The 16,695-nt window shown below is 53.2% G+C and overlaps 1 protein-coding gene across 1 annotated transcript in view; it reads right to left on the bottom strand.

The window, feature by feature from the left end:
- Window positions 1-14,369, bottom strand: part of hdac4 (histone deacetylase 4) — a 40,718-nt gene extending 26,349 nt beyond the window's left edge. Inside the window, 12 exon segments of the mRNA XM_062456199.1 lie at window positions 94-140; window positions 2,088-2,190; window positions 4,742-4,875; window positions 5,992-6,178; window positions 6,900-7,157; window positions 10,499-10,615; window positions 10,618-10,685; window positions 10,839-11,043; window positions 12,270-12,386; window positions 12,662-12,768; window positions 12,940-13,068; window positions 14,354-14,369. Of these exon segments, the coding sequence (XP_062312183.1) occupies window positions 94-140; window positions 2,088-2,190; window positions 4,742-4,875; window positions 5,992-6,178; window positions 6,900-7,157; window positions 10,499-10,615; window positions 10,618-10,685; window positions 10,839-11,043; window positions 12,270-12,386; window positions 12,662-12,768; window positions 12,940-13,068; window positions 14,354-14,369 (1,488 nt within the window).
- Window positions 14,370-16,695: the final 2,326 nt, after the last annotated feature.

Below are 16,695 nucleotides of genomic sequence, written 5' to 3'. Positions count from 1 at the left end.
TCTCTATGTGTGTATGTGTGTGTGTATGTGGTACAACAAACAGCACTGTATTTATGGGAACAAAGAGAAAGCCACATGAGAACAGGGACTTACCCCCACCCCTCCACATGGCAGTCTCACAAACATGGGGGTCACCGAACCTGGTAGAGGGAGAGGGGAGAGAGAAAGAGAGGGAAACAGAGAGGAGAGAGGGAGTGGAAGACCAGGAAATACTAGATTAAAAAGAAGAAAAGAGGAGAAGAGATGTGTGTGTGTGTGCCTTTCTATTCTTTGCTGTAGAGCAGAGTTACTCCTTGGTCTGGGGTGTCAGGTGGCTGAGCGGTGAGGGAATCGGGCTAGTAATCCGAAGGTTGCCAGTTCGATTCCCGGACGTGCCAAATGACGTTGTGTCCTTGGGCAAGACACTTCACCCTACTTGCCTCGGGGGGAATGTCCCTGTACTTACTGTAAGTCGCTCTGGATAAGAGCGTCTGCTAAATGACTAAATGTAAATGTCTGAACATCTCCTGTCATGCCCTAGGTTTTTTTGTCTATGCCAAAAGCTCCGAACAATCACCGCTAGCTTGAGCGGTCCCCTCTCCCTGCTACACTGAGGGCTAATATAAGAGCGGCCTCAGCAGTTTTACAGCTTCACTTTAACGACGCCTGACCCTGAGGACGTAGGCTTCTCTTTCTCATGCAGCCAGACACAGCACCTGTGGTTGGGGCGGGGTGCCTCCCTGGCTGGGTGTCAGGTGGAGGTTTAATGTAGATGTTCTGGGAGCGGTTGGGAGCTGACCCCTCTGACACAGTCTGGGGCTTGAGCGCACACACACCTGTGTCCAAGTCTCTGTAGTAGTGAGTGAAGTGCACCTTTGTGCAGGCTACCTTTAGGGACGTGACATTAGAGAGCGTGTCGAGGCTAGCTCTCTCTCCCGGCTGGAGGCTAGCTCTCTCTCCCGGCTGGAGGCTAGCTCTCTCTCCCGGCTGGAGGCTAGCTCTCTCTCCCGGCTGGAGGCTAGCTCTCTCTCCCGGCTGGAGGCTAGCTCTCTCTCCCGGCTGGAGGCTAGCTCTCTCTCCCGGCTGGAGGCTAGCTCTCTCTCCCGGCTGGAGGCTAGCTCTCTCTCCCGGCTGGAGGCTAGCTCTCTCTCCCGGCTGGAGGCTAGCTCTCTCTCCCGGCTGGAGGCTAGCTCTCTCTCCCGGCTGGGTTGGCTGGGTCCTGGGGGCGCTCGTTGCCCTGGCTGCGTTAGCGGGGATTTGTTTAACAGACGCTGATAGCTACGAGTTGTTCACATGCCAGCGAGGAACGAGCGACATGTCGGGATACTCTACTAACCCTCTCAGGGATGGCCAATTTCTGCATCACGGCCATTTTATTGAAGGAAGAAAGGTAACCAATAACAAACGTTTCTTAACGACCACGTTAACCGGCAAGATTAAACATGTTGAATGGACGACTGTCTGTGGACATTTAAATAAACACCAATAGGGCCCACAACACATTTCCCCCACAAGGAGTTGATATTTTAAAAGCAAACAACAAAACAAAAATTAACTAAACGAAAATGCTTTGAATCCAAGAGCGCTGGCTGTAGCCTACTGATTGGCGGCTATAACACGAAAGTACAATTCCCTCTCCAGTTATTTTGCTGCTGCTCAACAACGAAAACAGCTATTGCCAACAGTAGCAGAAAGTCGCTAATCCTGACTTTATTGTCACTAGGGAAGGTGAAAAGTTGCTAAATCTAGCGACATTGTCTCTAAATTGATCAATAAAGTATACGCTGTTTACCGATAGTATTAACAGGTATTCGTATTGTCGGTTGACGGTTACACGGTACATTCTGAGCATCCCTCGTCAGTGAAAGGAAACGTTGCTAATGCCTGATGAGAGCTAGACTGGAGCTGTCATTCTTCAAACTACCTGATCTCAAAGGAAATATTCTACTGACCATGTTAACTTGTGTTTGTGTGTTGTGCAATAATCGGAGTGTGATTGAAAGTTTTACTGGGTGACATCAGGGAAATAAAACAACTGTGTGTTTGATTTGGAGTTTGTGTTTTGAATTCTGTGTGAGTGTTGGTGTGTGTGGGTGTGTGACTCTTACTGTCTAGTCTCTGTCTGAGAGGGTTGGTTCCGTACAGCAGGACGTGGGCCTCAGAGTGAACGGTCTGGAGCTCCTCTGGAGTAGCCTTCCTGCCCCGGATACACTGAGGGAGAGGGGGGTAGGGAAGGAGAGGGGGAGGCAGGGAGGGAGGGAGGGAGGAAGGGAAGGAGAGCAGGGATGGAGAGGGGGAGGGAGAGAGAAAGGGAGGGAGGAAGGGAAGGAGAGCAGGGATGGAGAGGGGGAGGGAGAGAGAAAGGGAGGGAGGAAGGGAAGGAGAGCAGGGATGGAGAGGGGGAGGGAGAGAGAAGGTAGATGACAGAGGAAGAGAGAACACAAACATTAAGTGAGTCTTGGCTGGTGAGATAACACAGTGAGCAGAGCTCCTACAGACCCTAACCCTACCACAGTGAGCAGGGTGGAGGAGAGAGGGAGGAGGAGAGAGGGAGAGAGGGTGGAGGAGAGAGGGAGGAAACAGAGGGAGGAGGAGAGAGGGTGGAGGAGAGAGGAAGGAGGAGAGAGGGTGGAGGAGAGAGGGAGGAGGAGAGGGTGGAGGAGAGAGGGAGGAGGAGAGAGGGAGGGGGCTCAAGGTGTCACCTGCTGCAAAGAATCTGTAAGAAACTTTGCAGGTTTCCCCAGAAAGAAGAGATGAACAGAAAGAGAGTGTGAAAGAGAGCGATAGAGAGAAACATACAGACCCGACTTCTCTAATTGTTTGTTTGTTTGTTTGCATTGTCCATAAAACCTGTATCTTAGCAACCCAGTGAGGTGCTGCCATGCTTGCAGAGTGAAGCACAGGGCAGACCAGTCACACACACTACTCTCACACACACACACACACACACACACTTCTTTCCAGAGGATTCTGCAGCAGAGAACTCTGCTGCAGAATCTCTCCCTCAACTGGTGTTGAGGGAGAGCACACAGAGAGCTCCTCAGCTTCACGTCAGGCCGGCCTGGGCTGGCCTGGGCTGGCCTGGGCTGGCCTGGGCTGGCCTGGGCTGGCCTGGGCTGGCCTGGGCTGGCCTGGGCTGGCCTGGGCTGGCCTGGGCTGGATCATCTCTGAGGGGACCTCTATACGTTCACTCCCGCAAGATAACATTCATCACGAGAGAGAACGATAACAGCGAATATGGGTTCACTCTGCCCTCTACTGACCAGAAAACCAATTGCCGCTGAAGGATAAAACTTTGAAGCGTTTTTAGGGGCGTCAGCCCGTCAGATGTCTTTGCTAAGTTTGTAAATTACAGAAAGTTGGGGGGGCGGGGCGCCCCCCTAATATAATAGTAGGGGAAACACTGAGGGTGTAGAGTATGAAGGTGTAGAGGATGAGGGTGGTGGATGAAGGTGGTGGATGAGGGTGTAGAGGATGAGGGTGGTGGATGAGGGTGGTGGATGAGGGTGGTGGATGAAGGTGGTGGATGAGGGTGTAGAGGATGAGGGTGTAGAGGATGAGGGTAGAGGATGAAGGTGTAGAGGATGAGGGTGGTGGATGAGGGTGGTGGATGAAGGTGTAGAGGATGAGGGTGGTGGATGAAGGTGGTGGATGAGGGTGTAGAGGATGAGGGTGGTGGATGAGGGTGGTGGATGAGGGTGGTGGATGAAGGTGGTGGATGAGGGTGTAGAGGATGAGGGTGTAGAGGATGAGGGTAGAGGATGAAGGTGTAGAGGATGAGGGTGGTGGATGAGGGTGGTGGATGAGGGTGGAGAGGATGAGGGTGGTGGATGAGGGTGGTGGATGAGGGTGGAGGATGAAGGTGGTGGATGAGGGTGGTGGATGAGGGTGGTGGATGAAGGTGGTGGATGAGGGTGGTGGATGAAGGTGGTGGATGAGGGTGGTGGATGAGGGTGGTGGATGAGGGTGGAGAGGATGAGGGTGGTGGATGAGGGTGGTGGATGAGGGTGGAGGATGAAGGTGGTGGATGAGGGTGGTGGATGAGGGTGGTGGATGAGGGTGGTGGATGAAGGTGGTGGATGAGGGTGGTGGATGAGGGTGGTGGATGAGGGTGGTGGATGAAGGTGGTGGATGAGGGTGGAGGATGAGGGTGGTGGATGAGGGTGGTGGATGAAGGTGGTGGATGAGGGTGGAGAGGATGAGGGTGGTGGATGAGGGTGGTGGATGAGGGTGGAGGATGAAGGTGGTGGATGAGGGTGGTGGATGAGGGTGGTGGATGAAGGTGGTGGATGAGGGTGGTGGATGAGGGTGGTGGATGAGGGTGGAGGATGAAGGTGGTGGATGAGGGTGGTGGATGAGGGTGGTGGATGAAGGTGGTGGATGAGGGTGGTGGATGAAGGTGGTGGATGAGGGTGGTGGATGAGGGTGGTGGATGAGGGTGGAGAGGATGAGGGTGGTGGATGAGGGTGGTGGATGAGGGTGGAGGATGAAGGTGGTGGATGAGGGTGGTGGATGAGGGTGGTGGATGAAGGTGGTGGATGAGGGTGGTGGATGAGGGTGGTGGATGAGGGTGGTGGATGAAGGTGGTGGATGAGGGTGGTGGATGAGGGTGGTGGATGAGGGTGGTGGATGAAGGTGGTGGATGAGGGTGGAGAGGATGAGGGTGGTGGATGAGGGTGGTGGATGAGGGTGGAGGATGAAGGTGGTGGATGAGGGTGGTGGATGAGGGTGGTGGATGAAGGTGGTGGATGAGGGTGGCTACCTCACACTTCCCCCGGAGTCCAGTCTCCTGCAGCCTGGACCAGATGCTCTGGATGCGTCCGGCGTGTTCCGGGTGTGTGTTGGTGCTCCCGCACATGCACTGGTGCTTCTGCATGAGGGAGTCATACACCAGACCTGGAACACACACACACACACACACATGTTAGACCACGCGAACACACATGGAAGTCCATTGTGTATGTGCATGAATACTGGCTGTGCCAATACATTGATTTAATGCAGAATCGCGATTCTTTGCTTCACGACATTGTATCGATACTCTGAGCATTTTTTTATATATATATATATATATATATATATAACTAGAGAGGGTACAATTTCTGAGGAAATTGTAGGGTGTGCTTGCTTGCGTCGGTTGCCCAGGGGTCCGTTTTTTAATGACTTTTTTACAACTGATATTTCTGTATACTTTATATAAAAATGCATACTTATTATTGCCGAAGGCAAAGCACACCCAATTATTTGAATGTATCTTTTATTTATGAAAAAAATATATTAAGAAGATTATGGTTTTTCTAAAGTTTAACGGTTGTTCAGAATTGTACACTGTGGTCTTTGTGTTAAATTAGCCTGAAGGTCAATCCTCAAATCCTTAAATGTATATGTTTTAAGAAATGTACCATTAGTAGTTAATTTTTTTATTAGGGGTAGTATTTGACTCTATACTTACATTTACATTTAGTCATTTAGCAGACGCTCTTATCCAGAGCGACTTACAGTAAGTACAGGGACATTTTCCCCGCAAGTAGGGTGAAGTGCCTTGCCCAAGGACACAACGTCATTTTGCACGGCCGGGAATTGAACCAACAACCTTCTGATTAATAGCCCGACTCCCTAACCGCTCAGCCATCTGACCCCCCCCATACTTGAAAGGAAAATCCTTAGCCAACCCACATTAACGAAAGATTGTCCTTTGAAGTATATAGCCTAATTATATTTGAGGTTTTCTTTTGCACTTTAGTAAGTATCGTGATTCCGTAGTGATATCCTGATGAATCGGGATGTATTATATCGTAACGTGTATCGTGATATATATTGTATCACAAGGTACTTGCCAATACCCACCCCTAATGCATCCACGCACGCACACACTCACGTGTAGTGCTGGTCAGTATTGGTAGTGAGGGGGAGCTAGTGTAGCGTGTCTGTACGAGGACAGGAGCCAGCCAGGCAGACGTGTCTGACAGCAGGAACACCCTCTCCTCTCCTCTCCCCGAGCCCCAGACTCACCGGTGGTGAACCGAGGTTTGGTGGGCGGGTCTTGCACCACGACGGGGAAGGAGGCGGAGGCGGGAGATGATTGGGCCCTGGAGAGGGGGCGGTGCCCTGGGAAGGTGATTGACAGGCCAGCAGCCTCCAGAGACGCCTGGTAGTTCCTCAGCTGGTGGATCCTCTGTTGCTCCAACAGCAGGGCCTGCTGCTCACACACACACACACACACACACACACAACAATGTGTGAGTACACGCACATACACATTGTGTATCGCAATGTCTCTTTTGAAACAGTAGATGGCGCTGAATGCATGCAAGAAATGCATAATGTAACAAATGATGAAACATAGTCATGTTCTGCTGTTTGTACAGTATGAGTCCTTGAATAATGATGCATGTTTGTTCTTTAAAAGGTCTCCGTGTTTAAACCAACGCTAGATCAAAGGCAGGTTTGCTGTAGTCTGTAGGTGCTGTCTCCCCTCCTGGATGGACTACACATGTTCTGCACAGCTTGTGGTCACAGACTACAGTTCCCAGGAGCCTCGCTGATCAACTTCCTGTGTCTCTGTGCACAGCTGGGGGACCTGGGGAGGTCTGGGCGTCATGGCGACAGAGAACACTCCCTGATTGGATTCGGTCAGGCTGCAGGGCATGTGGTTTCCTACGAGGACTTGATGTTCCGGCTGAGGTGTGTGTGTGTGTGTGTGAGCGCATGTTTGTAAGTTCTGTTTTGTGAAGCGACGAGGAGCTAAGATAAGCTGCATTCTGCTCACTGGTGTTTGTGACACGTGTTGGGCACTCTGAAAAATCCATCTGTTCATCCTCTTCTGTTCATCCTCCACCCTCTGCTCTCCCCCCCTGCCCCTCCCTCACCCTCTCCCCCCTGTCCCACCTGCTCCTCTCCTCCCCCCTCTCCCTCCCCACCTGTCTGAAGAGTCTCTCCTGATCGGCCTGTCTCTCCCTCTGGTCCCTGTCCTCCTCGTGGGGGTCGGGGGGCTCTTGTTTGATGGTGCGCCCCCGCGGCAGGCCTCCCTCCTGGGGGGCCCGGCCTCCCTCCTGGGGGGCCTGGTGCTCCCTCAGCTCCTCTTCAGTCTCCTCCGGGTGGCTCTCATGCTGCCGGCCTGGCCCCGCCCCCACACCAGGCCCCGCCCCCGCCCCCGGGTCACTGGGCTTGGACATCATCTGGGAGAGAGAGAAACAGGGAGACGGGACGGAGAGAGATAGGGGAGGGAGAGAAGAGAGAAAGATAGACAGGAGCGATAAAGGGAGAGGAGAGAAAGGGCTGTCAAAGGTTTTAAAAGTGTGCATGACGATGGCAGGAATGGGACCTGAACAGTCATGCAGTTACACCAAGGTCAGTACAGGAGGAGGAACCGTGTCAGAGATGACATCACATCCTGCTATCCTGTGACATCTGAAGACAGGAGCATAGACATCAGCTCAGGAACACCCCACCAGGAGGGATTCTGGGTAATCTCTGTTCAACTACGAGATTTCCACCGGACAGAAATGACGACCTGCTACCAATGCGAGTCCTGACCTGCTGGTGGAAGTGCTTCCTGGGAGCGTGAACTCCCACTGGTCTGACGTCTACACGTCTGGACCACCTGACGGGAACGCCACCTCACAGGAAAGTTCCACCGTCCTCTGTGATCTCTCCCTGCTGCCCTCATGACACGGGGAGACTGACCCCCAGACAGACCTCCTCCAGAGTCACCTCGCTGCTCAGAGCTGCTCCAGCCACAACCCATCTGTGATGAACTGCACTGTAGGAGCGTCAGTGTTCCTGAGCGAGCAGCCATCTGTCAGCGGCCCTGCCAGGCGCTGGGCCTGCTGGGGCAGAGCGGCCGGGCAGAGCGGCTGGGCAGAGCGGCTGGGGCAGAGCGGCTGGGCTGGGGCAGAGCGGCTGGGGCGGGGCAGAGCGGCCGGGCGGGGCAGAGCGGCCGGGCGGGGCAGAGCGGCCGGGCCGGGGCAGAGCGGCCGGGCAGAGAGGCCGGGGCAGAGCGGCCGGGCGGGGCAGAGCGGCCGGGCGGGGCAGAGCGGCCGGGCGGGGCAGAGCGGCCGGGCCGGAGCAGAGCGGCCGGGCCGGGGCAGAGCGGCCGGGCAGAGAGGCCGGGGCAGAGCGGCTGTGGTCAAGGTAAACGGCTGGTCGTGGAGTTCACGTAGCGCTCCGTGAGAACATGGAAACAGAGAGAGGGAAGGCAGACCAGAGCGCGGGGAGGAAGGAGTGATAGAGAGAACAAGAAAACAACAACACAACCGAGCCACGAGAGAGATCGTCTCGGGCAAACGAAAATAGAAGGAAGAAAAAGGTGTATTGTCGTGGGAGGAAAGAAATGGAGAGATGAAAGAGTGAGAGAGGAGAGACAAGAGGAGACGCAAACAGAAGAGACTGAAAGGAAGAGTGTGGACTCTAAGAGATGGAGACATGAGAATGTCCTAGATCAGAGCAGTGAGAGGCCACAGTTGGGTGTACACACACACACACACACACACACACACACAGGCATGAACACACACACACACACAGGCATGAACACACACACACAGGCATGAACACACACACACAGGCATGTACACACACACACACACACACACACACACACACAGGCATGAACACACACACACACACAGGCATGAACACACACACACACACACACACACACACACACACACACACAGGCATGAACACACACACACACACACACAGGCATGAACACACACACACAGGCATGTACACACACACACACACACACACACAGGAATGTACACACACACACACAGGCATGAACACACACACACACACACACAGGCATGAACACACACACACACACACACAGGCATGAACACACACACACACAGGCATGTACACACACACACACACACAGGCATGAACACACACACACACAGGAACCTGTTGGCATGCTACCAAGGGAACGGGCCATTGACGTCAGAGGAGCAGCTATTGCCTCATCCCTGGCCCTCTTCTCCAAACAAGCTCCTCTTTTACCCTCCTTCTCTTGCCCTTCTGTTTCCCTCTCTCCCTCTCTTTCCTCTCTCCATCTCCCTCTCTCCCTCTCTCTCTCTCTCTCTCTCTCTCTCTCTCTCTCTCTCTCTCTCTCTCTCTCTCTCTCTCTCTCTCTCTCTCTCTCTCTCTCTCTCTCTCTCTCTCTCCTCTCTCCTCTCTCTCTCTCTCTCCTCTCTCTCTCCTCTTTCTCCTCTCTCTCCTCTCTCTCCTCTCTCCCTCTCTCTCTCTCTCTCTCCCCTCTCTCTCTCCCTTTCTCCCTCCCTTTCCTCTCTCCCCCCTCACTCTCCAACTCCCAATTTTAAAGGGGAATACTCCTTTTATAATCTGCAATGCAAGCCAAAACATAGGAGGGAGCCGCTAGTTATAAGTTGGATACAAAATAAACACATTTAAATGGCTGGAAGGGTGTGTTAGGAGGGAGGACAAGTTCATGTAATGCTTACTCTACAAGTACAACAAACCCTGGGCACTGTTACAGGCTACACTAGTCTAGTCCCAAACACATCAGTCACACCTCCCCAGCCTGCTGTGTCTGGAAGCTGATCTGAAATCTTCTAGTGGTGGAGGACATAGACTACGCCCAGCCAGGTTAAAAGATAAACTTCTGCATTCTGATTTACGTGTAAAAAGTAAAAAGTAAGTTGCTGATCTGTTTAAGAGGATTGGTTGGATTTGTAATGGGGAAGGTTATTATTTATTAATTGATTATCAAGTTATTTTCAAACCCTGACGCTAACCCTTACGAATATGATGCTAAAAGCTTTGGGTTTGTGAGGGGTGTGAGCACAGATAAGGAGGTAGAGTCTTCAAAACCAAGTGTGTGATGCACATTCAAACTACATGCAAATATCCCCTTTTCACAGTTTACTGTTCTGCAAGCACGGATGCCCTCATTATCATTTAGTGATGTAATGACCTCATGTGCACATCCCACCAGCCAACCAACCACATCGTCTGCTGGGATTTGGAACATCCCAGAACGGATACCAACATGTCACCAGACCTGCTACGTGGGTGAGCGATGTGTGCTGAAGGCACAGTGTGTGTGTGTGAACAATGACGCTAGGAGGTGTGAGTGAGTGAGTGAGTGTGTTTGTGTGTGTGTGTTGAGTGGCCAGGAAAGGGCTTCAGGGAAAACAAGCAAGAGAATAATAACCTCCTCCTCTGGGAATGTCACAACTATCTCTCTCACACGCACGCACACACGCACACACACACGCACACGCACACACAGAGGAGCATCCACACACAGCAGCTTCCTGGGTGACCATACAAGGAGGCTGCTTCCTCCTCACGGAGGTTGCTACGGCAACAGAGAAAGCGAGCACATGGATCTGTAGGCTCCTGAACAGAGATGCTGTTCCTGGGCTTACATGGAACCAGGCAGGCCAGAACACACACACACACTAACTTACTCTCACCATGCACACCCCTCTCCCACCCTACAACACTAATGAAACCCATATCAACACCCCCCCCCTGCCCCCCCTCTCACCTTGTTGATGTGCAGTTGCTGGAAGTGCTGCTTGTGTTTCTCCAGGAACTGCTGGTGCTGCTGCTGCACCACCAGCTGCTGCAGAGCCTGGGGGCTCTGGGGCAGGGGGGGCCGACTGGGTTCCGGCCCAGGGGGCGGTGCTGCCGCTGGAGCTTAGCCATGGAGGGGGGGGGCAGGCCTCCCAGACCTGGAGGGGGGGGGGGGGTGGGGGGGGGGGGGGGTGGGGGGGGGGAGAGGGTGTAGGGTCAAGCTCTGTAGGTACAGGACTTTACGGAGACAGTTCTGTGATGGAGGCGTGGTGGAGAGCAGAGCTTAGATCTGCTGAGGATGGGAGACTCACCTGCCACCAGGGGACTGTGACTCTGCTCCAGGAGGACCATGTGCTTCAGGAGGGGGTTGTGTCCTGCGCCATCTCGTTCCAGGGGGGAGGAGGCCAGGTAGGGGGGCAGGTGTGCCCCCGGGAGGAAGGGGGAGGACATGGGGAGGCTGTGTTGGAGCCCTGGCATAGCCAGCCTGCTATCACCCTCCTGTGGGCCTGACACCACCTGGGGGAGGGGGGGGGTAGAGGGAGGGAGATTAAATTATAACAAGCTAAATTATGTACATTGTATGCTGTATGTATCTAGTATAAAATCAAAACATAAAGGGCAGCCCACTTCAGTTTTACAGACGGTATTTTAGCGGTACTTTTCATTATTTCATTTAAAATATGGATTTTAATTTCAAGATATTCATGTAATTTGCATGCAAAATAGATCTACCCGAACCAGCGGACAAAAAAATTCAACCCGCGGCAACACTTCAAAAGTAGCCCAATTCCCGGGAAAACCGCGGACCTGGCAACACTGGGTGTGGATGAGGGGCCAAATTGGTTTGGATTTAGGAAATCACATAATGTTGCAATTTTTTGCGACTACTGCCAATACCGATTTCTGGTGAGATTTTTTGAGCAACATTGGTTGGGTGCACTTTTCGCCCCCAATAATATAATTCTTCAATAACCGTGCAACGGAACTTTAACGGAAGTAACTATTTCAGGAATGAAACGCAAATTTTGACACCGGTCACATCTATGTAGTGCAAAAATTGAGGGACAAGTTGGGTGTCTATATATTGTATAAGTGAGATAATAGAAGTTTGCCTAGCCGAGATTCATATAGCAGATGCACTCAAATAGAAATCCAAGGGGGTGACAGGATTTGAACTTGCAACCTCATAAATGCAGTGAAATCCTGAAACCACTGAGCTAACTAACACACATCTCCAGTTTTCTTCTTCTGGTCTCTTTACTTCAAACACTGCACAGATAGCTTTTTTTCTGTGTCCTACATTCACTTGCTGGAACCAGATGTCCTGTACAAGAAGAGGAAATAAGGAGGACATTCTCTGAGTGTGACGCTCAGACGGCCTGATGTGACGGGGTCCGGGTGTGCGTCATGCCGGCTCATTGTGTCTGAATGGGGCCTTTCTGCGTCCGGGCTGGGAGACCTACAGCCAGCAGAGAGCTCTGAGAGTACACTCCAGAGAGTACACTCTGTACACAGGGGCCCTTCTGTGGAGTCTTCCACCAGGAGAGGAGGCCAGCCAGCCAGCCTGCGCAAGCAAGCCCCCCTCCATAACCCCCCAAAATAGAGGACAAGGAGGGAGGGAGAGTAACAAGGGGTGTGTGCTTGTGTCTGTGTGCCGCATGTGTGCCTGCCTGTGTGTGTGTGTCAGAGAGTGTGTGTGTGTGTGTGTGAGAGAGTGTGTGTATGTGTGTGTGTCTACTCACGCTAGCTGGGCCGGTCGCAGGCAGCCCCAGGGTGATGTTGGGCAGGGAGGGAGATGTGTATAGAGAGAGCTGGCTCAGGGGGCCGTCTCTCCCCGCCAGCCTGTGAAGGAGGGAGGCCTGGGAGCACACACACACACACGGCTTAAAACACACACACACGAATGGTCTCAGTCGCACTCAAACACACGGGGCACACACACACAGGGAAACAAACAGACCCCTCTGCGAAAATAAACCACCTTGTCTGGTTGTCCTTGTCTTGTCTGTGGACCCCTGTGGTCTGCACAACCTGTCTCCAGCACACACACACACGTACATATACACGAGCATGTGCGCACGTAAATCCACACACTGTCCCACTGAGGTAGGTCAGGGTTGGGGTGGGCTTGTACCTCCACATGGCTGCAGGAGACAGCCATGCCGTTCTCCTTGGGGATGTTGCTGGAGCTGTTGTTGGGCGAGCTGGGGCCTGAACCAGGGGCGCTGTTACACACAGACTCTGAAAAACACCCAGACGACAGCCGACGTTAACATCCAGGAACATCCGCGTACCCTCCCAGGATACTGAAGGATACTGGAGGTCTTAATGTTGAAGAGAATATTAGTGGATGTGTTGCATTGTGTGTGACCTGAGGCGAGGTAGAGAGGATATGCGTGTGTGGGTGTGTACCGGCCGTGTCGAGGGAGCGTTTCTTCGTGGAGGTGATGGGCCCCTCCTTCCTCCTCAGCAGAGGGCTGCTCCGGCGCTCGGACACTTTCTGCTTCAGCTTGGAGCGCAGCTTCAGGTTGGGCTCAGATGCTGGGGGAAACACAACACACCACAACACTCAGGACAAGTGTCTTCAGGGGAAACACCGCACACCACAACACTCAGGACAAGTGTCTTCAGGGGAAACACAACACACCACAACACTCAGGACAAGTGTCTTCAGGGGAAACACAACACACCACAACACTCAGGACAAGTGTCTTCAGGGGAAACACAACACACCACAACACTCAGGACAAGTGTCTTCAGGGGAAACACAACACACCACAACACTCAGGACAAGTGTCTTCAGGGAAACACCGCACACCACAACACTCAGGACAAGTGTCTTCAGGGAAACACAACACACCACAACACTCAGGACAAGTGTCTTCAGGGAAACACAACACACCACAACACTCAGGACAAGTATCTTCAGGGGAAACACAACAAACCACAACACTCAGGACAAGTGTCTTCAGGGGAAACACCGCACACCACAACACTCAGGACAAGTGTCTTCAGGGGAAACACCGCACACCACAACACTCAGGACAAGTATCTTCAGGGGAAACACAACAAACCACAACACTCAGGACAAGTGTCTTCAGGGGAAACACCGCACACCACAACACTCAGGACAAGTGTCTTCAGGGGAAACACAACACACCACAACACTCAGGACAAGTGTCTTCAGGGGAAACACAACACACCACAACACTCAGGACAAGTGTCTTCAGGGGAGAACACACTACAAGAACATCATTCGTGGAAACACAGGCCCGCAGAACATAGTGAGATGGAATTTCAAAAGGAGATGGTATTCCTTCAGGAAGCTAAAGGTCAGTTAGAGGAGCAGGTCCTCGTAGCTCCCAACCTGTCTTCCTCCTTCCCTCCCCTCTCCCTCCTCTCTCCCTCCTCTCTTCCTCCTCTCTCCCTCCTCTCTCCCCTCTCTCCCCTCTCTCCCCTCTCTCCCCTCTCTCCCCTCTCACCCTCCTCTCTCCCTCCTCTCTCCCTCCTTTCTTCCTTCTCTCCCTCCTCTCTTCCTCCCCTCTCCCTCCTCTCTCCTTCCTCTCTTCCTCCCTCTCCCTCCTCTCTCCCTCCTCTCTCCCTCCTCTCTCCTTCCTCTCTTCCTCCCCTCTCCTCCTCCATCCCTCCTCTCTTCCTCCCCTCTTCCTCCCCTCTCCCTCCTCTCTCCCTCCTCTCTCCCTCCTCCATTCCTCCTCCATTCCTCCTCTCTTCCAGACACTACATGCTTTATTCCCAGCATCCCTGGCACTCTCTCCAGCTTCCTGCCTGGAAATTAGTCAGCGCAGGCGGTTGACCACTGGTTGACCCTCTGGTCCGCCCATGACCCTGAGTGAAATGAGTCTGGCGTGTAAGGGCCGCCACGCTCATTAGGGTTTGCGGAAGGCGGCGGGCAGAGGGCTGGTTTGAGTCTGTGTGGTTATAATGGTCAGTGTCTAAATGTGCATGAGCCTTTTCTCTCCACTTCCTATTTCCTTGTTAATAAAGGAGACAAGAGTTCACCTGTCTTAATGCACTTGAGAGAGGCAGGGTGGGGGCTGTAGGAGGAGCAGGGGCAGAGGGAGGGATGGATAATGTAGAAGCACTTTTTGAAAGTGAAGTGAAACGAGCACTCTCAATCTGACGGGATGAACCTGCGGTTGAACTCGACTGTCAAAAAAAACTAAAAACAGGCGGTGCTTCTTGTAAATGGACGGCACTTGTCCAGGAGTCTTTGTTAACAGGATCGAGGGAGAGGTTTTGATGGGGAGAGAAATTAAAGGGCTATCAACTTGAAGTCAACATCAAGGTCTCCAGATAATTTTATTTTTTCATCATTTTCTTTTTTTTTTTTTTACTTCTTTGATCTTTCTCCAGTCGTTGCAGTGCCATTGAGCTGCTATCCCAGTGTAAACTAACTGGCAGTAAATCACAATAATCTTATGAATGAGACACAAGCACTAACTAAATACCGTTTTAAAACCTGTTTTTGCTTGTCGAGGGGGATGAAGAAGGTGAACTGAGTTTCAGTGGAAGTTTCTAGTACTGTGACAGCTGTTAGCTGTCCTGTTGAGGGCTGTGGGAGGCCTGCTGTGAGGATGTAGAGATACAGGATTGATGGTTGCCACTGTGGTCAGAGGCTTTGTGAATGGCTGCTGCTGCGGTTGGGGTTTTGGGAGTGAGTAGAAGGCGAGCCTTGACGAGGGGGAACACTCAACAGAGGGCAGCTGTGCCAAGCTACAAACTCACATGTACCGTTTATATGTACGTGTTTTTGCAACGGTTGGTTATAATGAAACCTCCACTCTCATCCACAGTCAAATGGTGAATGGACTGCATTTTATATAGCGCTTTTCTACCTAGCAGCACTCAAAGCGCTTACAATGTTTGCCTCTCATTCACCCATTCATACTCTCAATCACACATACCGACGGCAGCGAGCTACCATGCAAGGCGCCGGCCTGCCCATCGGGAGCAACTTGGGGTTCAGAGTCCTTGCTCAAGGATACTTCGGCACATGGCCTGGGAGGAGTTGGGGATTGAACCGCCAACCTTGCGATTAACGGACAACCCTCTCTACCCCGAGCCACAGCCGCGCCCCAGTCAAGCAGCTCGCTCGACACATTTTCTAATTCTGAACGCGTCTTAAAAAAACTATTACAAACACTTGCATTTACCATTCCACCATGCCCAAACCATCCCCAACAGCCCACCCTATAAAACGAGTCATCAGGGATGTGAGCTCACCAGAGCTGTTCTGAAAAGCAGCGGGGCAGGAGAGATGCAGAGATGCAGGACAGATGCAGAGATGCAGGAGAGATGCAGAGATGCAGGAGAGATGCAGGAGAGATACAGCGGAGGCAGAAGAGATACAGCGGGGGGCAGGAGAGATACAGCGGGGGCAGGAGAGATGCAGCGGGGGCAGGAGAGATGCAGTGGGGGCAGGAGAGATGCAGCGGGGGCAGGAGAGATGCAGCGGGGGCAGGAGAGATGCAGCGGGGGCAGGAGAGATGCAGCGGGGGCAGGAGAGATGCAGCGGGGGCAGGAGAGATGCAGCGGGGGCAGGAGAGATGCAGCGGGGGCAGGAGAGATACAGCGGGGGCAGGAGAGATGCAGCGGGGGCAGGAGAGATGCAGCGGGGCAGGAGAGATGCAGCGGGGGCAGGAGAGATGCAGCGGGGGCAGGAGAGATGCAGCGGGGGGCAGGAGAGATGCAGCGGGGGCAGGAGAGATGCAGCGGGGGCAGGAGAGATGCAGCGGGGGCAGGAGAGATGCAGCGGGGGCAGGAGAGATGCAGTGGGCGTTATTAGCCTGTAAATTCTGAGCTGCGTTCACGGCAGATGAGTGGGCAACGACCAGAGCCTGCAGGCCCTGGCTGCCAGCCAACTGTGGAGAGGACTGGGAGACTGGACTGGGAGACGGAGGGGTGGGTGGAGGTGTAGTGGGCTGAGAGGGAGACTGGACTGGGGATGGAGGGGTGGGTGGAGGTGTAGTGGCTGAGAGGGAGACTGGGCTGGGGATGGGGGGGTGGGTGGAGGTGTAGTGGGCTGAGAGGAGACTGGGCTGGGGATGGGGGGGTGGGTGGAGGTGTAGTGGGCTGAGAGGGAGACCTGGGCCGGGTGGAGAGGAAGTTGCTGTCTGTTCTGTGAGGTCTGGGGAGGAAAGCCAGGGG

Source organism: Osmerus eperlanus, chromosome 3 (genome assembly GCF_963692335.1).
Source record: "Osmerus eperlanus chromosome 3, fOsmEpe2.1, whole genome shotgun sequence".
Lineage (NCBI taxonomy): Eukaryota > Metazoa > Chordata > Actinopteri > Osmeriformes > Osmeridae > Osmerus > Osmerus eperlanus.
Note: the sequence above shows the minus strand (reverse complement) of the source record. Positions and strands in the feature narration are given on the sequence as shown.